Source organism: Meles meles, chromosome 13 (genome assembly GCF_922984935.1).
Source record: "Meles meles chromosome 13, mMelMel3.1 paternal haplotype, whole genome shotgun sequence".
Classification (NCBI taxonomy): domain Eukaryota; kingdom Metazoa; phylum Chordata; class Mammalia; order Carnivora; family Mustelidae; genus Meles; species Meles meles.
The window spans coordinates 63,620,107-63,644,821 of record NC_060078.1 but is presented as its reverse complement, the minus strand read 5'-3'; the positions used below and the strand labels follow the sequence as shown (position 1 = coordinate 63,644,821).

Here is a 24,715-nt window from a genome sequence, read left to right as displayed (position 1 = left end):
GGGGAAAAGTCTACAAAGAAGTACTTGATTTTTTCAGTAGTATTCTCTGGACAGTGAAATTACAGGTAATTATTTTCTTTTTTATTTTCCGACCTTCCTTAAATATCTACAATAAGCTTTCATTGTATCTACAATCAAAAACAAAAAAGTAAAATGCGTTTCTTCTTAAAGCAATTTGTGTAGGTTTGGCATTACCTCTCCATCTTTCCTCACATGTCTAGCTCTTTTTGCTCCAGAACTCCTTTTGGTAATAGGTTCTCTTGAAAGTTTTCATTCCTTTCCGAGCTCTTCCAACTTGACACCTTGCTATGGACTGATCTGTACCGTGCCCCTCCCACCCCCCAAATTCAGATACTGAAGATCTAACCCCTAAGGATTAGTGTCCTTAGAAGAAGAGACCGGTGCTTGCTCTCCCTCTCCACCTGCAGCAAGATGGTGACCATCTGCAAGCCAGGAAGAGAGCCCTCTTCAGAAACTGAGCATCTGGAACCCTGCTCTCAGACTTCCTGACGCCAGGAACGTGAGAAAATAAATTTGTTATTTATACTGCTCGGTCTATGGTATTTCGTTATGACAGCCCCAGCAAACTAATACATACCCCTAGCCAAGCTGGAACAGAAAATTCCTCCATTTCCTCCGTGAGAAAAGGGGTGACTCCTCCTGTTCACAACCCTGCATCCAACCTGCATTTCAACAGCCTCCAAGCCTTCCATTTGGTGCTTTCTCCTTGGGCTGTTTGGCTTACCATTCTTCTCTTCCTTTTCTCCCTAAGCCTCTTCCTGAGCCACCAATTCTCATACCCCCTATTCTGAGGCTGCAGACTGGTTCATTACTTTCCATATATACACTTTCCCCACTTCTTCATGTAAGGAATAGGTCCTGCATGAGCAATCTGGGCTTCGGGAAGAGTGCAGTGGTCAAGGTGCTCTACTCTACGCGGGGGCTCTCCTGTTCCAGCCTTCACAGGACAATAACCGACTCGAATCTCACCCACTGTGAGGACTATCAAACTTGCTCTCCTCTGCAAGTTTATCTATCAGTGAGATTCCATGGTCTCTGAACTGAATGGATATTCTCATGTCCTCCGCGTAACCATCTGGGTGGAATAAGCATTTGGAAATAACGTCTCTCTCATTTCAGAGACACCAGCCAAGGCTAGGGAAGGAAAGAGGAATGGTATTTCTACCATGTCCTAGAACTTTTCTTACACTGGATTAGGTGAGTAATGGGGCTATTTTTTAATTCTGCTTAACACATACAAGTATTTTCAGATATCCCAAGGCCTGATCAAATAATGAGGTCTTCTCCTCATAACAGAGAAGTCATTAAGGATATAGCTCCATATGTCCCCTTATCTCTTGTTGCTCATAGAACACATATGTGCTAAGAATAATTATCACATGAGTCTAACACATCTTGATTTCATTCAAAGTGGTGAGCATTCTATCTTCTTCAGTGCCCCGGCTGACTACCATGGGTAGCTTCTGAGCATTACACTTGCTCTCAGCATCAACATAGCTCTTCCAAGGCCAAGATGCAACCACACACACAGCATGGGCAGCCCCCACCAGCAAAGTAGAAACTGATTTCTGCTTGCAAGCTGAGTTTTCACATCTACCCTCCTGACCTTGCATGTATTATTTTGAATGTAATGCATTTTTAAATTGCCACACCATTTTAAAAATGTAAGGGAGAGCTGAATTAAATATTATTTGTGGCATACCCTGGTTTGCAAAGGGCCTCTAAATCTGATCTCTTATATCAGGTCGATGCCTAAATCCCATTACTTGAGATTGCAAATGACTGTGTTTGCAAAATTGTAGATGCACATTTAGAGGCAGCTTCAAAAATTCAGCCCATAATGTTAACTTTGTTTGAAAAGACCTTGATTTTCCAGGAAGCAATCTCAGGTCATTCTGCCTGTTCCTTAACTCCGGCTCTGTCATGGATAATGTATTAATAGCCTAAAGAGGACTCGCCAAGTAGTTCTTCAGGAATCATAGTTTAGGGTCTAAATGAGTTCCTGGATGAATAAAAGGAGCCTATTTTTGAAGCAAAACAGAGGATACAATTCCAGGCCAGGGAGATCTACCAACTTTAAAATAGAGGTAAAGGTGCAAGAGAGTTCATACCAATCATGTTATCTCAAGGTAATCACTCCCCATTTTTACCTCCTGCTTCTCTGCCCAATGTCTTCTACACCCACAGCTGCTACTACACTGAGATGGGTAGGTCTAGGACTCAGACACATGGAAGTTTTGCCTTAAGTGAAATTAACACTTCTTCAAAAGAGCACAGGCACACTTGTTGTGTGACGATTACCATAAAACACAGTGGCTAAAAGCAGCAAATATTTATTATCTTCCTGTTTCTGTGGGTCAGGAATCAGGATGTCACTCAAGTGGGTACCTCTGCCTCAAGGTCCCTCACTCGGTTTCAATCATTGTGTTGGCCAGAGCTGTAGTCTCAGCTGAAGGATGAGCGGAGAAGGAACTGCTTCCAAGCACACTCATGCAATTGTTGGCAAGGGTCTCTTGTTTCTTGTTGGAACTGAGTGGTTGGACTGAGGCTCTCTGTTCCTCCCTGACTACTGGCTGGAGACTGCCCCCAGATATTTGCCACATGGGCCTCTCTACAGAGAAGCTAACAACATGGCAGCTTGCTTTGGCCAAGCAAACAACAGAGCACACCTAAGATGAAAACAACTGTCGTTTTGTATCCAAATCTCTCAAGGGATAACTCATCACCTCTGCCACATTCTGTTCACCAGAATCAAGTCACAAAATTCAGCCAAACTCAAATGGAGGAGACTACACAATAGCATGGTCCCCAGATGACAGAGACCATTGGGGACCATTTTGGAGGCTGCTTGCCACAAAGAGGAAATATTAACTATAAATAGACTTACTTTTGCATATGCTATAGGTGGAAATGTATGTTAGCACACAACTTTGATAATTTTTTTTTTTTTTTTTGAGAGAGAGATAAAGAGAGAGTGAGCATGAGCAGGGAGTGGGGCAGAGGAAGTGGCTGAGAGAGAATCTCGAGCAGATACCACAACTAGCACAGAATCCAATGCAGGGCTTGATCTCATGACCCTGAGATCATGACTTGAGATGAAATCAAGAGTCAGATGCTTAAATGACTGAGTTACCAAGGTGTCCCAACTTGTAATATTTTTAATGATAGGTTTTAAAGATATTGAAAATTTAGGTATTTTGATATAATTATTTCCCTTCTGGTGGTGATCAAACCAAAAATATTGAACCCTAACAATTACCAGTTCCCCTTCTTCCACGTTCTAAGGGATGTCTAAAAAATATTACATTGATTTGCTGGAGGAGTGTGGTGAGAGTGATGGGTAGAGCAGTAAAGGACAGAGGGTAGGTCACCATACATAAGAAAAGCCTATGATACTTGGGGAGGAAGGTGTAGGTGGAGAGGGGAGGGGAGCTCTGGAAGAGTACTGCTCTGACAACAAGCCCCTGTGACTGAGATGAGAAAGTAACCCAGATGATCAGAAGTTTTGCAGACAAATACGGGTAAAGGAGTTTTAGAAAGACTCACTGTGTGATGTATGATATAATGCTTCTTTGCATTTAAGAAAATGTTCAGTAAAAAAGCAGCATTGCTCTGAAATGCCTTCCATATTGAATCTGGGTCATAATCACGTAAAGGTGACACACTGCTGAGATTGGGAAAAACACAAAGTTCTTACTTGGGCTGCCTAGACACTGGTGCAAGAAAACAATCCTAGATATTAAATAGATATGCACAAAATAATAATGAAACTGTTATTTATGGTAATCAAAAATGTGAAAATTTCTAATGCCCAATAAAAAGAAAACATAAAAATATGTTATTATATATATATTATATTATATAATGAAGTATTGCATCGACAATTAAAAATGATGGTTATAAAGATTTTATAATAAACACAAAAATTGCTATAATAGAACATTAAGAGGAGAAAAAGTAGATTGTAGAAATTCACATGTAATGTGTGTAGGCTACGAATGAATGAGCATACGCAGACAAAAAGAAACTGGGGAAAACAAGAATAAAAGCTTGAAAAGGCAAGATTGTAAAGAGACTTTTAGTCTGTTATCTTTTTCCATGCCATCCCTTTCTCCTTTAAAAGGCATTTTTTTAGGAACTCCTGTGTATTTTTCCATTTTTCCTACCCTCTCCCATTGTCTTTCTGAAAACCGAAAGAGAAAAGCTACTGGCACAAACCATCGCTAGAAATCTACTGACCTTAATCAAAGTACAAGAGAGACATAGAGCCCACCCTGACTATCCCTATACACCAGCCACTAATCAGCCTGCAACTATGCATCACAGTAGCTCAAATGAGCAGTCCTCAAGGGGCCTTCTTCCTGCCCCTCTAAAGTGGGCTGATCTAAAACCAATACTACGTATGGAGAAAGGGGAACTCTCTTACACTGCTTGTAGAAATGCAAGCTGGTGCAGCCACTCTGGAAAACAGCATGGATGTTCCTCAAGAAGTTCAAAATAGAGCTACCTAAGATGCAGCAATTGCACTACCAGGTATTTTCCCCAAAGATACAGATGTACTGAAAAGAAGGGGTACCTGCACCCCAATGTTCATAGCAACAATGACCACAAGAGCCAAACTGAGCTGAGGGTGCCCTTCAATAGATGAATGGATAGAGAAAATGTGTTTCATATATACAATGGAATATTACACAGCCATTTATTGTAAATATTACTGTTTAAAATTGCCGTGGATGCAACTGAAGCATATTATGCTAAGTGAAATAAGTCAATCAGAGAAAGACAATTACCATATGGTTTCACTCATATGTGCAGTATAAGAAATAGTGCAGAGAATCATAGGGGAAGGAAAGGAAAACAGAATGGGAAGAAATCAGAGAGGGAGAAAAACCATGAGAGACTTTTGACTCTGGGAAGAAAACTGAGGGTTGCAGAAGGGAAGGTGGGTAGGTGGATTGGGTAAGAGGGTGATGGGTATTAAGGAGGGCACATGATGTGATAAACACATTCATTAGTTGTGTATAACACAACTAATGAATGTGTTGTGTTATACACAACTAATGAATCAATGAACATGACATCAAAAACTATGTTGGCTAATAGAATTTAAATAAAAATCATAATAAAATAAAATAAGCCAGTACTACATCTATTGACTTCTTATAGGGTTTCTTACTCTCAAGACCAGTCATTGTTGCAACCCAAACATCCCAGAAAAGGATTAAGAGTTTAAAGTCCCTGATACCTTAGGGTGTATTACTTTATCAACACACTCTCCTGCAGGGATGGCAAGAAATAAGAACAAAAAAGACCCTGATCTTTCAGGAGGCAGAATAATGAGGGGGAAGTTAATAAGGAAGTGATACTGTAGATATTCCTTCTCTCTTTCACAATGCTGTACAAGCAAAGCCATCAGACCAGATGCATGTAGAGGCCAGCCAAGTTATACCAGAAGAAGCTGAACACCTAGGGAGGATGAGGGGCCCTGAAGGCAAAGCTGTGAAGCACAACAAGTATTCACATTGGATGTGCAAAGAAAACAATCTTCCCACTGCAGAATGCTCCTGCCTCTTAAATACCTCCCAGTGGAGGAGTGGAAATAATATTCATTTGCAGCTCAGTAGGATATTTAAAAAAAAAAAAAAAAAAGAAGAAGAAAAAAAGAAAACACATACTTTCTCCTCATGATAGCTTTGCCCAAGCATACAATAAAGGGATTATGTTAAGAAACACATTCCACTTTTGTGCTCTGCTTGCAAATTATTATTGCTAAAGCAACTGGGGTGATAAACGGTAACATGGGACAGGCCTGCTTATTAACCAGGTATCAATGAGTGAAAGGGTCACATATAAATAAGGAGTTTTCATGTCAGTTAGTACGATTTGGGCATGCACTGGATAGCTGAATCAGTCCATAATATAAGATTCCTAGGTGACATCTCTTGGTGGGGTTAGAGCATCTGGAATTCACATAGAAAATTTTACCTCCAGATGAAGCTTTTATTATTGCTGTTAATGAATATTATGCCCCATGTCCTGCCTAACTCAAAGGCACTGTGGGGCTCTAAGGAGGAAATGGTAAATAATAGCAGCTCCTTTCTATTCCCAACACACATTCATAGCCATTACAGCAAATACGAGCCTGTGTGGTCGGTTCTTTCCCCTGCACCCTTGGCAAAAACCACCTCTGGATCACAGTGTTTTTCTCACAAATCCCCTCCAGGGGCTATTTTCCATCAACTGAAGGCAGCATGAGGAAGAAAGTTTACATTCACGAAGGATCTATCCCTAGACAATTGCAAATCTCCAAATTATAGATAGCAATATATGGGTGATATTACTTGTGAATTGCACATTCACTCTCTTTGTCCACATATAAGATAAAAGTATTATCAACTCCCCTCACCTCAATGTCTTATTTTTAGCATGACTGCACTCCCTCCCGTGTGTCCCCACTGTCCCAAACACCACTTCACTGCACCCTCTCTCCAACAGAAACAGTTTTAGGGCTTTTTATTGTTGATTTGTTTTGGCTATATCAATTCACAAGAGTTATGACTCAATAAAGAGTAGAGGGCAGTAGAGGTTAGGCTAAGAAGTGGGTCTTTCCTAATAAATCAGATCCAATCAATTGTAATCAGATGTCTACAGTTATACAAATCTGATTTTGCATGGGATACAAATTTGTGTCCCAGAACAATGACAAATCACTTAGGTTTCATGGTCTTTAGAAATGCTAATAAGCATAATTCTTAATGACTTATAATGTACAACTGATAAATCTGATATGAAATTGAAGAGATGAAATTGCCAAGTGCCCAACTGATCATATCCGGTCCTTTATAGAATCTTACGAAATTGACAAGAAGAATCTCGTTCCCATTTTACAGATGAGGGAACCACAACTTCAAGAGTCCTCATGTCAGCCAGAGTAAGGCTCTACACCAGACAGGTGCACACTTTGTCTTTTCTCAAGGAGGTTCCGAGTAAATGTTTCTACTCCTAACCCATACAGGTCATGTCTCTTCAACACAAATGGATTAGAGCTTTAGACAGACATGGATTTTGTCATTGGGGGGAAAAAATGTTTGTGTAAAGTGAGCTCTTTCACTGCAACTCCTATGATGCCTAGAAGAATAATCATGGCAATTATACATCAGAAACGAAGAAGTGATAATTACGAAGATGGAATTGCCAGCTACCACTTGGCTACCCAGCAAGGGCACTAACTTTTATATTTCCCCATGGGGGCATATATGAAAGAATCACAGAGTGCAGGAGAGATGAAACACAATTATCAGGACCTAGGGATTTATTCTTTCTGCTACACAAAGGAAGGGGGAGGGCAGAACACAGCTGGAAACTTCTCTTCTTGCTCTTTGCAAGACATGGGAAAATACTGCCCCTCATCCACTTAATTTAATTTCCCTCAGAAACGATGACAAGGCTTATCCAGTCTATTGTACTTTCCTTTTCCATCAACTTGACTTCCGAGTCGGCCAACAGCCTCGCCACCTCAAGACTTTGTTCCAGAAATAGCAGAGGGCTTTTTTTTTTTTCCTTTTTGAGGGAACTGTGAGTGATGGCACACCAACAAACTGGTCTTTCTTGGCTGAGCAAAAGGCTGTAGTCACAGAGTTGGAGTATCAGAGAAAAAAATTTCCTTTTTCTGCCATAGTCTATTAAAAATCTTAATAGTTCTAAATACAGATCCAGTAATAAGTGTAATTAACAGTACAGACCAAATAATAGTTGGTCTGAAAAGGGCAAAAATAAGTAGGAATAGGCCAGGTTTTGAGTCAACAGCACCACCCTCCACTCACCGTGTGCAATCAGTAGGTTGGTACACAGTGCATTTTTATAGGATGCTTCTGCAATTATCTTTCTGGATTCTGGTCATAGTTTTGTGCATACAGACGGGGACTGGGTGGAGACACTGCTTTCAAAGATGTTGGTGTGGAAAAAAAAATATATATATATATATACACACAAAGTACTCATCACCATCCCCCACCACACACACACACACACACACACACACACACCACCCCTACCTTATAAAAGACAAAAATGGCCATCTCATGACTTTTTAAAGGCATTGAACTAAGGTGCTTAAAAAGAGGTAGGAAAAAGGGACTACTTCCAAAGATTAATTTTGGTTTTGTTTTAATTAAGCATATAATGAAGCACATTAAACACTTGGGTGCATGCTTCCTAATCTCTATTCCTTTGGCCATACCTCTGCTGATGGAAGTAGGATGCAAGTAAGAAGCTTTTCACATTGCAGCAAGAAAGAATAAAATATGAAATGACACCAAACCACGTTCAGCTTGCTATGACCAAGGTAAAAATAGCACTCACGTATAAAGGAACACCAATTAATAAAAAAAGACTTTCTGATAGGGGGAGGGCTAAGTTTCCATTTGGAACATGTATACTCACTCTTAAAAAAGGCTTTTCAGAATGTGCTCCACAGAAGCTGCTCTGAAGGATTTATATGTGTGACATGGGAAAAGGATTCTTTAGTGAAAGAAGTTTGGGAGGCCTCTTCAGTATCTGGGTTTCTTCAGAGTCTTAACTATCCTAAAGTGAATCCTGAATCTCGAATAAGGCAGAGTTAAATAATCATTACTTAAAATTGCTTGTCCATAGAAACGCTTCAGAGTGGTGAAGCATTTTGTGGAACTAGTGTTCTTAAGAGTACATTTTAGGAAATACTGCTTTAGAATAGTTACACAAAATACATACTTTGCCCGCACAAAGGGAGATTAGCACCCAGCAAACAGCACCAGCCAAGAGACCTTCTCCTGGAGCACCCCACCCCAGTGCTTCTCAAACTTGAACGTACACACTGAATCACTAGGGACCATGTTACATGCAGACTCCTGCTTAGGAAGTCTTGCCTGAGACTCTGCATTTCTAACAAGTTCCCAGGTGATGCTGATGCTTCTGGTCTGTGAACCACACCAAGTAGCAAAGCACTAGAACACACATTTCTTCAAGTGCTGAAGGTGCCCAGTACTATCCCAAGTGCTATGCTTTCCAATAATTCTTTTATCCAAGAGGGTAGCAGGTCTGCGGATGGGGCTTACCAGTAAAACCTGTTGGGTGTGATGCGTTCATGCATGAGTTGCCACCGTCTTCCAAAGTCCATGGAGCTGTAGAGCTGCAAAACAATGAAATGAGGGAACATAAGCATCAAGGACACGTGTCAACATAAATACACATGGCATCGCCCTAGATAAGGACATTCCCGCACTCCAGAGTGCCTCACACATCCAAGTTGGCATCCATTTTATCTTGATAAAAATCTATGAATATGATCGTGCTGTGCTCATTGCGGTGACTTCTGGAACCAAGGAGGTGCTCAACGTATATCCAATCAACTGATGTTTTTTGAGCCGAGTGTAAATCCTTCCTGATGCCATCCATCATTCTCTCCTTCAGGGGTAAAGCCTTCATAAAATTCTTATTTTTCTTCAAACTCCATGATATCTTTAGCTCCTTTCAAAACAATTCAGCAAAAATTTATTTAAAATTTATTTACTGAATCGCTCCTACATGTATGGCACTCTGGTAGATATGAAGATAAAGAAGAGGTAGATTCTGTGTTCTCAGGGAAATAAAACACAGGTAAAAATACTCATCAGCTGGTATCTGAGCCAATATTATGCACAAAATATTGTGTTATTTGAGTTTTATCTCTCACTGCTTAAATCTCTCTCTCCTATATATAATCTAAGTGAAATGGACTCTTCACTGACCATGAGGATACCAGGCTTGTTTATACTCCCAAGTCTTCACAGAGATAAGGCCAAATATATGCCTAAGTAAACATTCCACAAGCATGGGTGGTTCCTTCCACACACCCTTTTCCAACCACCTCAAGCCACTCATCTTTCTCCCTTCTCAATTCACTGCACTCATCGCAGCACTTACCACGAGGTAATATGCGGCCATGTCTTTCAGATTTGTCTGGATAATTTAGCTGTGTTTATACTCCTTCAGTACATTAAAAAAAGTGTTCACTAAAATATCTGTTGAATACATCAATAATTAAAATGGGCACATAAGAATGGATAGTAACTCCTGGAATAAGAAAAAATTCTAGAAGAGCCTCAAGACTTTGGAAAAATAAAGAGGAACCCCCAGCATGGCTAATAAAGTCAGATTCCACATTCACTTACTTTACGGACTGAGAGTCTGACCCCTTTTTAACACATAAGGGAAAGGCCAACTTTCCTATAAAAGGCTAGCCAAGAGTAAGGAGCTTATTTTTAATTGTATGCCTGGAAGCATAATAGCTCTGCCTTATGTAAATAATGATAATGATAATAATAATAATAATAATAAGTGGACCACACTGCTCTTTCACATACATTTGAGACTTACAAGGACACTGAAAGGAAGGCAAGGCAGTCATGACTACTTGGACCCCTGCTCTCAGGCATTTTCTCATCTGCCAGGTAGAGTCAACCACTCCCTCCAGGTATCATCACTATTTTTGCTGTCTGCTTCTAAGAAGCTGTTTACACCAAGACAATACTGGTTGTTGGCATGCCCCTCCTGTCATTAGGCTGTTAGTCATAAGAGGGGCAGGAATCATGCCCAATTCACCTTTGTGTATCTGTGGTTACAGAATACATGTACAGGTGAGCACACAAACCTCCTATTTCACAGCTAATGAAACTTGGTCTTGGGGAAGTTAAGTTTTGGTCAAAAGAACAAGGATTTAAGTTTTCTGATGCCTGGCTCCCGTCTTCTTCCATGGAATCCTGGTACCAAGTTTATAATGAGAATCCTTATTACATTTATGTTCTCCACATTTTCACAGCTGGGGAAACTGGGAAAAGCAGAAGTAGTTGGGCCTCAAGTTTATACAAATGGGGTCAAAGGAAGGAGCTTCCCATTATCACATCCTCAATACTGCTCCGCTATAGGGATGTGCTGTCTGGCATACCACACCCAGATAACAGCTGCTATCCATAATGTTCTGAGTCCATAATCTTGCAATTCATGTAGAAATAATTTTTTTAAGATTTTATTTATTTATCTGACAGAGAGAGAGAGTAAGGAGAGAGGCAGGCAGGGGGAGAAGCAGACTCCCTGCCAAGCTAGGAACCCGATGCGAGGCTTGATCCCAGGACCCTGAGATCACGACCTGAGTCGAAGGCAGAGGCTTAACACACTGAGCCACCCAGGTGCCCCTAGAAATAATTTTTTAATGAATTTCTGATAATCTCAAGTAAGCTATGGGGACCTTAAAGAAGTTTTAGCTCATTTCAATTTAATTCAAATACATGTTAGACATTGGCACCATGAACTACATAAAAACATCTCTTTTGGGGCTCCTGGTTGGTTCAGTGGGTTAAGCCTCTGCCTTCGGCCCAGGTCATGATCTCGAGGTCCTGGGATTGAGCCCCACATTGGGCTCTCTGCTCAGCAGGGAGCCTACTTCCACCTCTTTCTCTGTCTACCTCTCTGCCTACTTGTGATCTCTCTCTCTCTCTGTCAAATAAATAAATAAAATACTTTAAAAAATCTTTTTGTCCAGTAAATAGCAATGAGATGTGTACATGTGTGTGTTGAACATATATACTCCTGTTAATATTGCCCATCTCTCAACTTAAACACAGATGACTGTCAGATACACATACATGACATTGAAGGGGAAAATGGGCCAAAGGCTAAAGCTCTAGAAGTTGAGAAACAGACAAGATCAACAGGAATAGACGTGGAAAAATTAGCCTTCCTAGAGCAACACAGCTTGAGCTAGGCCTTTGAAGATAGGTGGTATGGACAGGAAAGAAGGTGGGTAGAGATCTTATCGGGTGAAGAAAACAATAAGAACAAAAGTGTCGATATGGTTAAGATCTTGCACTTGACTTATGCGGAGGCTTTTAAAAGGAAGGAGAGATAGGATGACTGTCACTGGCTAAAAGGAAGTGGAGAGTGCCTGTCCATTTTCCTGTCTGTCTCTCCTTCCATACACCCAACTATTTGTGGCTGATTTTATATTTATCTGTATATATATTTATATTGGGGAGGGATTTGGGAGGAAGAAGAGAGTTGGTAAGGACCAGATCATTGCACTGGAAAGAATATATCCTTATAATTTTTTTTTGCAAGAACTGAGATTTCCATGCAGAGTTTTAAGAAATGGGTCACTCTCCTTCCCATGGCAGGTGTCTGAGAGACAGATGCTCAGACTGAAGACACGTTTGCCAATTAAATAGAGAAGAGACTTTGGTTGGAGCCTTCAATCATGCAAAGATACCAGACTCTCTGTCAGCCCAGATACCAATATAAAAGCAGAGCCCCAAATCCCTTCAAATAAAACCCAGCACGATTGTGTCTTTCTCTGCTGCAAAGTCTAGACAAAAGCTGGGGAAGAACAGGAGGGTTACAATGACACTGCTGTTGTCCCAGTACTCCAGAGAAATCATCAGTCCTTCCACACTGGAAGACCCAGTAGTGGCAGGATTCCTCCACCACAGCTCCTGCTAGGACTCACCCTTGGGAGAAGCACTGCTCCTCTCCTCTCATGTTCTTCCTAACAGAGAAAGAACAAGAGATCAGCTGCTGATCTCCTCATCCAAGTCTGTTCCACCTACTGCCTCCCTTGTCTCTCTGGTTTTGCTTTTTCAGCTCTTCTGTTTGACTGATGGGAGAAAAATTAAATTGAATTCTCTGCCTAGAGGCTGATTCAGATGAACAGAAAGAGCAGGCTCCTATTCATTAAGAGCCTTTGGTTAGCTACCTTGTCTCTCCATCCACAGGAAGTTGCTGAGTCTGAAATGAATTTTATTCTACTGCAAGCTGGATCTTCGCAGTCTCCCCATTCACATACATGTTCATCCATATCTCCCTCTCTTCATTCACTGACTAACAGTGTATCAAGAAACCACTATGCTTTAAGCAATGAACTGAGTGCTGGAATTACAAAGGTTAAAAATGCCTGAACAGAGGACGACAGAAATTCAGACAATTACACTGCCATGCAGGGTATGTCATAATATTATTACTACTTATCTCTGCAAGGGTAGGATTGGAGGCCATCAGTATTTTTTCTTTGGTTATTTGGGTCTTTAAAATTACCAGCAACATGCATTACTTTAGTAATTAAAAAATCTCTGACACTCAATGAGAAATAAAAAATTTAGACAACCATTCAATAGTGTTATAAGATCAGTTAATGATATGCAAATGTTTATGATATATTATTTATTTTAAAATACATTGCAAAACATTGACACTAATTTTATTTAAAGTATTGCAAAAACTTGAAACACATCAGAAGGAAATACGCAAAACACTAGCAGGGGTTACTTCTAAATTGTGGGACTATGTGTAACACATACTTTTTAAAGCTTTCCATCATTTTCAGATTTCTTTACAATGGATATAATATTTTAATAGTAATATAACCCTGTATTTTCTTCTACTTGCATTCTTATAATAATAATTTCTAATCATAAAATATACATTATATTTACCTTTAAAACTATCTTTTAAAAGGCCAAAAATTAAAATTGCAATTTTTTCATGAGGACCTGGAATCAGACAAGGCAATATGGGATTTTCCACAAAGTGGTATTACACAGAGATCATCAAGGATAGGAAAAGCAACATATTAGCTTACATGCTCTTTAAATAGTCCTGCATAGCTTCAACCCAACGTGCTTCATGCAACACTAAAATAAAGTAGATTTTCCAAACATTAAACGTCTTTAGAAACATTTCTTGTTTCTAAACAAGATCTGGCACCTGGGTGGCTCAGTTGTGTTTTTTTTTTGTTTGTTTGTTTATTAAATATTTTATTTATTTGACAGAGAGAAATCACAACTAGGCAGAGAGGCAGGCAGAGAGAGAGGAGGAAGCAGGCTCCCTGCAGAGCAGAAAGCCTGATGTGGGGCTTGATCCCAGGACCCTGAGATCTTGACCCGAGCTGAAGGCAGAGGCTTTAACCCACTGAGCCACCCAGGTGCCCCGGCTCAGTTGTTTTTAATCCTCCAACTCTTGACTTCAGCTCAGGTCATGATCCCAGGGTCATGGGATGGAGCCCTGCGTCAGGCTCTGTGCTCAGTAGAATCTGATTGTCCTTCTCCCCGTGCTGTCTCTCTCTCAAATAAATAAATAAAATCTAAAAAAACCTTCCTGTTTATACAAAGTTACATATATGAGACTGTTCTCCTCCACATCCTGCCTCAGGATGCCTCCTTCCTGCAAGGATGACATACCTGGACCTTTACCAGAGAACAATCCAGATCCTCTACCTTCCCTTCTTCCTCTGTGTGTCACAGTCTCTTATTTCTTAACAGCCACATATTCAGTGGCAACACACACACACACACACACACACACACACACACACACAGAAAGCCCTAAGTGAATCACTGGAACAGATGGAAAATATGAACGACCATGCTCTTTTCCTTATTGATCCAGTTATTAGTTCCCTAATTACATCAGCCTGCCAGGGAAGAGCATCTGATAGCTGAAGAACGAGAGGCAATTTAATCAATGTAATATTCCACAAGAGGAACAACACGTTGTATATGGAAAGCTTAGGTCCAAAGAATGATATGATTGTATCAGGAGGTTATTGCTTCAACTGTGTCCCCCCAAAAAGATATGTTGAAATCCTCACCTATAGCATCTCAGAATGTGACCTTATTTGGATAGAAGGTCTTTGCAGATGTAATCACATTAAAATGGATTCAAGGTGGGCCCTAATCCAATATGGCTGATGCCCCGGTAAGGATAGATTTGGACACACAGACGGGAACAGAAGGAAGAGAATGTGAGAGACAGAGGGAAGGCCATGTGAAGACAGAAGATTGAAGTGAGGTATCCACAAGCCAAGGCATGTCAAAGACTAAGGACAAATCACCAGAAACAACAAAGATGCAAAAAAAGGGCTCCCCTTTAAATTTCAGAGGGAACACGGCCCCACCAACACCTTGATTTTGGAATGTCAGCCTCCAGAATTGTAGGACAATGAGTTTCTATTATGCTAAGTCACCTAATTGGAGGTACTCTCGTACAGCAGCCCGTGTGAAACTATGTAACTGAACAACATGGGTTTGGACTGTGTGCATTCACTACCACACAGATTCTTTTTTCCATAAATGTAGTCCAGGGCTGTCAACGTATTTTCTCTTCCTTATGGTTTTCTTAATAACATTTTCTTTTCTCTAGATGGCTTTATTGAAAGAATACAGTACCTAATACATGTCACATGCAAAATATGTGTTCATTGACTGTTTATATTATCAGTAAGTTTCCAGTCTACAATTGGCTTTTGTAGTTAAATGTGGAAGGAGTCAAAAGTTGTACATGGATTTTCAACTGCACAGGGGGTCAGTGTCCTTAGCCCTTGTGCTGTTCAAGGGTCAACTGTACAAACACCTTATACCTACCCCAAGAGTAATAAAGACAGATCTTGCTACATTTCTCTAGTTTTTGTTTTGTTTTGTTTGGGTCTGGTCTCTATTCCTAGGCATTTAGTTGTAAGACCAAAAGTCTGGTGTATGACCAGATTGTTGAATCTGTGATTAAAAGCCAAAATCTCATTTGCCAATATTTTCCTCTTCCATACATTTTCACCACACCCCTAAGGATAGTATTTTCTAAGAATAAATATGAATTAATAATGACCATATGGCGGTAGCCAGACATACTCAGAAGAGGCAACAAACTATGCGTTTTATGAGAGCTTTTGGTGATACAGCCAGATTCCCTAGAGCCAGCATATTGTCCATAAAGAGGGAAGAATGGTTTGGAACACATTTATATAAAAGCTCTCCCCTGCAGCAAATTCAAACTTAATGTACAGCTGTCCTGATTTTTTTTTTTTCTCAAAGCCTATGGAATTTTGGTAGCATTCTGCTGAATTGTGGTCCTGACGGTCTTTGTCTTTCAAATAAAATGAGTCTGGTTCCTGGTAAAAATAAAGTTTCTTCACTTATTTCCTTGGTAGCCACAGAGGGGTAGTAGGGCTTGGCTGGGCTACATAGGACTATGGGGAGAATCACTTGGTTTGTGGTGGTATTTATGGTAGGCAGGAGAAAAATCAGGATCACACTGTAACAAGAAGTCCTTTCCAACATATGCCTCTGGTTCCTTCCTCAGATAGTCTCCAAAAAACCCCTCCCTTGATAACTGGTGGTGACAACCCCATCCAATGTTCCCCTAAGCCCTGGGTACATAGATAAGAAATTCCGTCCTCAGCAGCCTTTTTCCTTTGCCCTTGACAGATACAAGGCATCTCTACCATAAATATATTGATATTTTTAAATTTTTAATTTTTTTTAACATCTATTTTTAAAATAGGAATTCACAGTTTTGCTGAGGGAAAAATGAAACAAGATGAAACCAGAGAGGGAGACAAACCATAAGAGACTCCTAATCTCAGTAAACTGAGGGTTGCTGGAGGGGAAGGGGATAGGAGGGATGGGGTGGCTGGGTGATGGACATTGGGGGGGGTGGTATATGCTATGGTGAATTCTATGAATTGTGTAAGACTGATGAATCACAGACCTGTGGCCCTGAGACAAAAAAGAAAGAAAGAACTAGTTAAAAAGAAAAAAAGGAAAAAAAAGAAAGGAATTCACCTAGTCATGCCATACTTTTTTAGAAGGCAACATTTTTCTTCTCTTCTTGAAGATTCCTAACCATAGAGGTTTTCCTTCTCTCAAATGGTTTACACCAGCCATTCCTTTGTTCAACACATATTGATCAAATGTCCATTAACAACCAAGCACTGTTCCACGGGTTTAGGATACATCAGTGAACCAGACAAAACTCTCTGGCCGCAGGGATCTTACTTTCCCGTGGAGGTCAGGAACTCGAATGTCCTCAAGTCTGCAGTGTGAATGTGTGAGGGTGTGTCAGAAAAATGGCACCATGGCTGGTGTCTTTTAGACACATGACCATTTTGCTAACACTTTACACATGAAGCAACTTTATTTGGTCAAGAAGATGATTCTCTGCATTTTTATTAAAATGCCACTTTAGGGCTATCTTTTGTTTTCCTGCTTTTGATAGAGACACAAACTCAAAAAATGTTACTTTCCTCTCAACTCTATGGAAAACAGGTGCAAGTGTGATAAATTATCTGGCAGATGACATTTCCCCACAACACTGGGGAGAAACAGGGACTCCAGAAAGCTCATGCTCCATCTAAAAATGGGCTTAGCTGTTCCTTAGCTGGACAAAGAGAGCTAATTTAATGTGGTCAGGCTCTGTAATTTTTCAAGGGAACTGAAAGTTCAGATTTGTATGAGAAATCTCTGTATTTTTCAGTTTGGGCAGAAAAAAAATAAAAATTTAAAATGCATTACAGGGCTAATAAGATGTCTTGATCCAGCTGGCCAGGGGTTGTCTGAGGGCCACCATTTGTGACCTGAATCTTACCATAGTAGACATACGGATGTCTATAGGAGTGAATGTGACTGTCTGAGGGGTTAACAGATTTAGCAAATAAAATAGAGAATGCCCAGGTAATTTGATTTTAGATGAAAAATAATTTTTTTGTGTAACTATGTCCCATATAACAGTAGGAATTCGCCTGTGTGTATTTTTTTAATTGTTATTTCCCTGAAATTTGAATTTAGCTGTGCTTTATCTATGTGTCTTATATTTTATCTGGCAACCCTCCCTTGAAGTCTTCCCCATTCCATTTCTAAGCGTCTGGATCATGAGATATACCCCCTTATGCTATGAGTCTCTGTTCTTTGACATTGGATGTCCCCAAGTGAACAAAAGAAGTGTAAATAATCCCCGTAGTCTATTAACACATCACTTTACTCAACTTATTTAGTATTCTCTAAGCACCTAGCATGTGCTAGGCTCATTGCCAGGTGTGATGATCGAAAGATGAGTAACACCAACTTCCCTGATCTCCAGAAACTCAGAACTTCGGTGGGAAGACAGACATGTCAACAGATAAATGCCACACAACTCAACAAGACCCATACTCACAAAAGTAGAAAACGGTTAAGGGAATGCACAGAAGGAGTGGTCAGTGCTGCTGCGTCGGGCGCTATGCCATGGGCTGAGTCATAATGAATGAGTAGAAGCTGGCATGAAGGATAAGTTCCCCCCAAACACTGCAGCTAACAAAGGTGAAAAATTTTGGTTATTAAGAAAGATGTTGGAAATAAAACAGAAACATTATCTCATCCTTCTCCAAAAGTATCATTTGCTTGGCCCCGGATCAGTGCACATTGGTCTAAGTGCCACATCAAGAAGGAAGAAGAACAGAGAAAGAAAAGGAGTCAGACAAGGTCATCTAAAGGATTTAAGAGGAAGAGGAAGAAACAACTGCATCCGAGTGTGGGGTGTGGGTAAAATGAAGACTTCTAGATGAGCAGCAAGATTGAGGTCTGTAAGAGCAGGAAGTGGAGACAGATACACAGCCATTCCTCGAATTTGGAAATCCTCCCCCTCAAGACCTAAAAGGGGAAAGATTAAAACACTGGACATGAAGAATTGCTTCTAAAAGCGAGTTCATAAAATTCACTACTGTAGGAAGTTGGTGAGAAAGGCATAGGATATCCTATAAACCGCCATCACCTACAAATTAAGACTCGATGCTTCCCAAAGTTGTTCATCAAAACCTGTCTCACAGCCAAAGACAACAGAGCATCCCACCAGCAATCTGAGGGTTTCGCCTTAAGCAATCTAATAGAAGGGTTAATTTCTTCAAATCTCTTAACTCTTACTTTGAATTTCCATGGACATTGTGTAGTCTACGCTGCCATGTATCTGTGCTTAGAATGCAAGATAAATTTTTTCACAAATCTTCAGGTGAAGTGGACCTCTAGAAAGACACTCTATACTCATCATACTTATTCCTTTTCACCACTGTCCCCCAGGGGTGCATTGCTGAGCCAAATTTGAAGAAGAGGGAGAAAGGACACCAAGAACGTCAGGTGCATATGTACGACTCCTCAGACTTATTCTCCTAACTAGGACTCCAATGTCAGAGGTCACATGCACATATGAATAACCAAAGCCTTCTATATTTCCCAAGTCAGTATCCTACTCTCTGATGGAACTGCTAGAAACTTAAAGGTCCATTTCAGAACACAAAACACATATCATGTTCACCCCTATTCTCCCAGTGCCCCCTCACCCCTCAGGACAGAGTGATTTCCTCCCACTGGGCATGTAGAAACTAGCTCATAATGGGATTGATGTCTACACTCTGTCAAAACAGCAATACCATGTTCACATTCCCCCTGCCCATTTCTTCAGGATTCTCTTCTCCCCCTTATTATCCAAGTTCCAGCCACACTGGTTTTCATTTGGCTTTTTAAACATGTTGTGGGCTCTCCAGACTCAGGGCTTTTGAATATGTTGTCCCCTCTACCTAAAATACTCTCCTCCTACTCTGAATTTCTCCCTCTTCCCATTCATGTACTGAACTGCTATTCACATGTCAGGTATCAGCAGAAATAACACTTCCTAGAGGAAGCCCTCTTTGGTTACCTCTTGCCCATGTACCTCCTGCCCCATGGGCTTCTAGTCTCTTATTTCATAACATTCATTAAAATATGAAATTACAAGGTCACCTGGGCCACTCAGTCAGCTGAGCATCTGACTCCTGGTTTTGGCTCAGATCATGATCTCAGGGTCATGAGAATGAACCCTGTGTCAGGCTCTGGGCTCAGTGGAGTCTGATTGTCCCTTTCCATCCCCCTCTGTCCTTCCTCAACTCAAATAAATAATAAATAAAATATTTTTTAAAAATACTAAAAAATATATGGAATTACATATTCATGTAATTATATGATGGATGTCTGTCTCTCCTTGTAGGTAGTGGGTATTGCTACCATAATACTTCTAACTATTTAATACCATGTCAAGTACAGGAAGGTACATGCTCATATAAATAAATATTCACTGAATGAATCCATAAATAGTCCTTTCCAAGTCTTTAAAAGTTCTTTTCTTTCCACCCAAAGGCCCCACACATCCCTTGCCAAATTTGTCTAAAGTCTACCCTTCTTTCCATATTAATTCAATATTATTATTGAATAAAATTCACTACTGTAGGAAGTTGGTGTCTCCCTTCCATGTTGCCATCTGTGGCCACGCTTGGCCAAAAGAGGCAAGATTACAACAAGAAAATTGAAAAACTACTTTTAAAAACAAATTCATACAACCCATTGCTATAAGATTCGGGGAGAAAGAAAGAATATTCTATAAACCTCTAACTCTTTTCTCATATTTAAAAACCCATTGTCCAACCAGGTTCCAATAACAGGTTTCTCTTTAAAGTTCTAGAATTGTTTTTATTTAGTTCCATCAAACAGGGATCTAGTCAGACATTCACTTTTGCATCAAAACTTTGGGTAGTCTCTTCAAATTGATCATTGATTAAGAGGTTGCTGGATGACAGGAATCCCTTCTGAAATCTAGATCTGATCCCCTTTCAAAGAAATGGCCCCTGGCTGCTTGACAGCACAGAATCAGAGAATAGTAAACTTTTGTAGCTGAGACTGAATCATCTGGACAATAGCTTTTATACACGGGGAAGCGACGTTGCAGAGAACCTAGGTGACCTGCCGGTGGTCCCACACCTCCTCAGCTGTAGAGCTGGGATTCAAACGCAGGGTCCTGACTCCTGTCTCAATGTTCTTTTTACTGCATGTGCTATCTTTTTTTTTAAATTAACTGCATGACTTTAAAAGAAAAACAAGTTAATGCTGCCTCACAGAAACAATGGCTCACTTGGGTATAGCATGCATGAATGACAGTGTACCTTGAATCTATCTAGCATTTTTATTTACAAGTCATTCTCACAATTCACTTTATCCTCTTTTATACCAACGAGCATTTTCTGAGCCAACAGTCATATAAAACAATCTTATAAGCAATTTACATAGTATTTACCTAAATCCATTCTTTTGTCTCCACAAGCCTACTCTCCTGACCATTTTCCTTTGCAATCAGATTCTATTCATTTTTATACATTATGATTCAGAAACATCTCATATTAAGCAGTGCCCTTTGAACATAAATGTTGGTGTTCCTCTGTGAGCTGGCTTTTTTATTCTGACTCACATCCCTCCACCCTTACCTGTGTTTTCTCTCTCTTAATGATTTTGGTTTCATACCATATCTTATTATTAAATCCACTTGGTCACCTACTTTCCTGGCCTGTTCACTGCATTCAATTTGTCCTTAACTCCTTTCCAAGTTCAGATTTGTTTTTCCTTCCTAAAAGTCTGAGTCTAAAAGAGGCATAAAGAACTTAAATCTCTTAGTTTTAGGTCATTTATTTAATTTAACTTACCTTCTCAGGTCACCTGGGTTGCTCAATGGGTTAATTTAACTTACCTTCTCTAAGTATGAAAACAATAATACTTGCCTTCAGTTTGGAAGAAATGAAGATTTCACTCTCCCTAACATATGAAATGCCATTTCAAGCATATCTCTAGGTAGACATTTCAACATGTGCATGATTTTAGTATTAATATATAGCCATAAAATTTTAAAGTTCACTCAAACTCAAGATATTAAAGGAAAAACAATGTGTACGTCAATTCTTTCAGAAGAATGAGGGGGGGACAACTAACATTTATATAGGACTTGTCCCAACAGGCATTTTTGTATATGCTTTCTACTTTAAATAACATATAAAAAAAAATTTGATGGTTATTTCTGTCCACTCCTCTGGGAGGAGAACCCGAAGGCCTTTTTTCCACCCAAAAGCCCCACATTTCCCTTGCCAAATTTGTCTAAAGTTAACCCTTCTTTCCATATTAATTCAAATTGTTCCCCTTCCATGCTGCCAAATCTCAAAGCAAATTCTAGAACATTTGATTCCAAAACCACTATTCATTCTTTTTCTTTCAATATTTTATTTATTTATTTACAAAGATGGGGTGGGGGAGGGACAGGGAGAAGAGGGAGAGAGCTCTCAAGCAGACTCCCTACTGAGGGCAGAACCTGGTGTGGATTTCGATCTTACAATTCTGAGATCATGACCTGAGCCAAAACCAAGAGTCAGAAGCTTAGCCAACTGAGCCATTCAGGGACCCTAACCACTATTCATTCTAAATTACTTGACCATCATTGAGGAAAGAGTGTTTGCAAGGAAATATCCTGAAGTGTGATGCAGCTCAATCTACGTCCCAGGAGAAGTTGTTGGGATTGTTGGCACAGAAAATTGACCAATGAACAAAGAGGTTTTGTAACTGTTTTCAAATGTGGGAAAACATTCTTCCATGGAAGGACAATGGAACTTTCTTCTATGCCACTTCAGAGGGCAGAAGTAGGACCAAAAGGCCAAATCTAAATGGAAGTATATATTGGCTTGATGTAAGAAATCATATTCTAATGGAAAGAACTCTCTGAGAGTGAAAAAGCTGCCACACAGGGCAGCAAGTTCTCCAGGGCCTTATGGGATGTGTTTGAGTAGAAGATGGATGAGCACTTTGACTAAGGTGATACTATCAGGAAATTAAAGTGCCAGATGGGGTTTAAAGCAATGACTTTGTAGGTCCCTTAAGATATAGGATTTTTGATTCTTCATCTGAGAACGGTAATCCTAGGAATAGAAACCAAGAGAATATTACTACTCATGCTCCCTAAACATTTGTAAAAGCTGGCAGATAAACTTTCTTTTGAAGGCACTTAAATGTGATAAGAAATGCCCAGGACTCTGTGTGGCAGGCTTTGGTGGATTCATTCAGCATCCCTGTATCTACTGCCTTTATAAAGCAATTTTCAGCCCTTCCCCTCAAGCACTAGAATTTATTTCCTCACCCTCTGAACCAAGGCTGTCCTTGTTCCTTATCTTGGCATCAGAATGCTGTGGAAATAACAGTGTCCAAATTTTGAATGTGGTCTCTAAGAAGCCATGAATATTTCCAATCTTTCGGAGTGCTGTCACCACCCAAGTGACACTGGCCTGATGGAGGTTGAAAGACCACACAGAAGAGAATCTAGGTATCCCAGTGGAGGCCATCTCAAATCACTGCACAGCCATCTGACCTCTAAACATAAGAGAGAGCGAGCCAACATCAGTATATGGCCTACTCAACCACAGATGACCACAGGCACTTGAATGAATCTGAGACAGTAAAACCACTCACTAACCCAAAGAGTTGTGATCAACAATTAATGTTTACTGTTTTTTTTAAAGTCTGGATGTTAGGAAGAGTTGGTTCCATAGCATTAGCTAGCTGATACACAGAACTAAGATTTGAGTCTTAGCTGTATCAAAGACGTCACTGGGCTGTTTGGAGGATGACTTTAAATTCCCCAAGCTTAGTCCTCTTATGTAAGTATGAGGAAGGGTGTTCTCCAAAGGGTAGCTCTCAAATTTCAAAGTTATCCAGGTGTCTTGCTTAAAAATGCATTATGCAAGCACCCCTCCAAAAACTCTAGAATCAGAAGGTCAAGAGTGGAGTCCAGAAATCTGCATTTTACCAAGTAACAGATGACTCTAATGTACGTGCTAAGGAGCCACACATTGTGAAACTCTGCTCCAGATAATTCTCAGGAAAACTTAAACATTTATAACTAAACTCATTTCTGTCTTCAGCCAAGCTCTACCCCATCACAGGTAGACAATGTCCAGCTGAAAATTCAGAGCTCCTTAGAAACAGAAATATCATAAGCTTGCTCTGGGGACCTGTAAGAGAAGAGTGACTTGACCTTAAGTTCAGATACCTCTTGACTCTTGGGAACAAATTCTTAGCTCCATTACAGAAACCGTGGCAGAGTGTTTCCACTCAAATACCATTCTGTCCAATTGCCAATGTTGGAATACAATTAAATAGCAAAAAGCGTATCTTCAGCTAAAATGCACAGTAACAGCTGGACTGTGTTCCCTGAAAGTACAATCAATTTATTACACAGATAATTAGACTTCCCTCTAGATACAAAAGTGATATGGTCTATGCATTAAGCAAAAAAGATTTACCACAGCGTAGCCAACCTCGCCCAAAGCTGTCAAAGAGTGTTGATCCCTGGGGAGGAGGGGGATAGGGTAGGGGCAGAAAGACAGGGACTGCTCTGAGGGTCTTCTGTTCGTGGCTTCAGGGATCTAAATCAGTGGTTCACCTCTCTGCAACAGAGTCACCTAGGACTTTTAAGCAATACTGATGCTTATGCCCCACCTCACCCAAATAAAATCAGAATCTCTGGGAATATACCACCTGGGCATAGTGTCTGTTTAAAGCTCCTCAGGTGATTCTAATGTGCAGACAAGGCTAAGTACTATTGGCCTAAAGCAGAGGTTGGCAAACGAACACTCATTTATTGAGAACGGAGTTGTTACAGCAGAGATCATATGGCCAGCAAAACCTAAAATATTTACTATTCAGTCTTTTACAGAACGTTTGCCAACCTTGCTCTTAGGTACTGATCTTTAATACTGGTTAAGAGGTCCTGACAGGAGTTTTATCTTGAGTGCGTCCTGGCTTGGTTTCACATCCCTTTGACCTATTTTTCCAATATCGGGAGCTCAAAGTCTATAATAATTGTAACAGGCACTTAGTATGTATCAGGTTCTAGGTTAAGTGGTTTGCATCATCTTACCTAATCCCTACAACTACCAAGTAGAAAAATTCTGGTTATCTTCATTTAAAAAATAGACAACAAAGATTTGGACAAAACTAAGTCACTTGCCTGAAAACAGAGCAAGTGTGGAGGTTATCTTCAGACGAAGTTG

General features: G+C 40.2%; 1 protein-coding gene across 2 annotated transcripts in view; it reads right to left on the bottom strand.

The window, feature by feature from the left end:
• The window catches only part of SORCS3 (sortilin related VPS10 domain containing receptor 3), a 603,811-nt gene that overhangs the window by 224,810 nt on the left and 354,286 nt on the right, over positions 1-24,715 (bottom strand). For both annotated transcript variants that reach the window (XM_046028096.1, XM_046028098.1), the window contains exon 5: positions 9,114-9,187. In XM_046028096.1, coding sequence (XP_045884052.1) covers positions 9,114-9,187 — 74 coding nt within the window. The remainder of the gene's footprint in view (positions 1-9,113; positions 9,188-24,715) is intronic.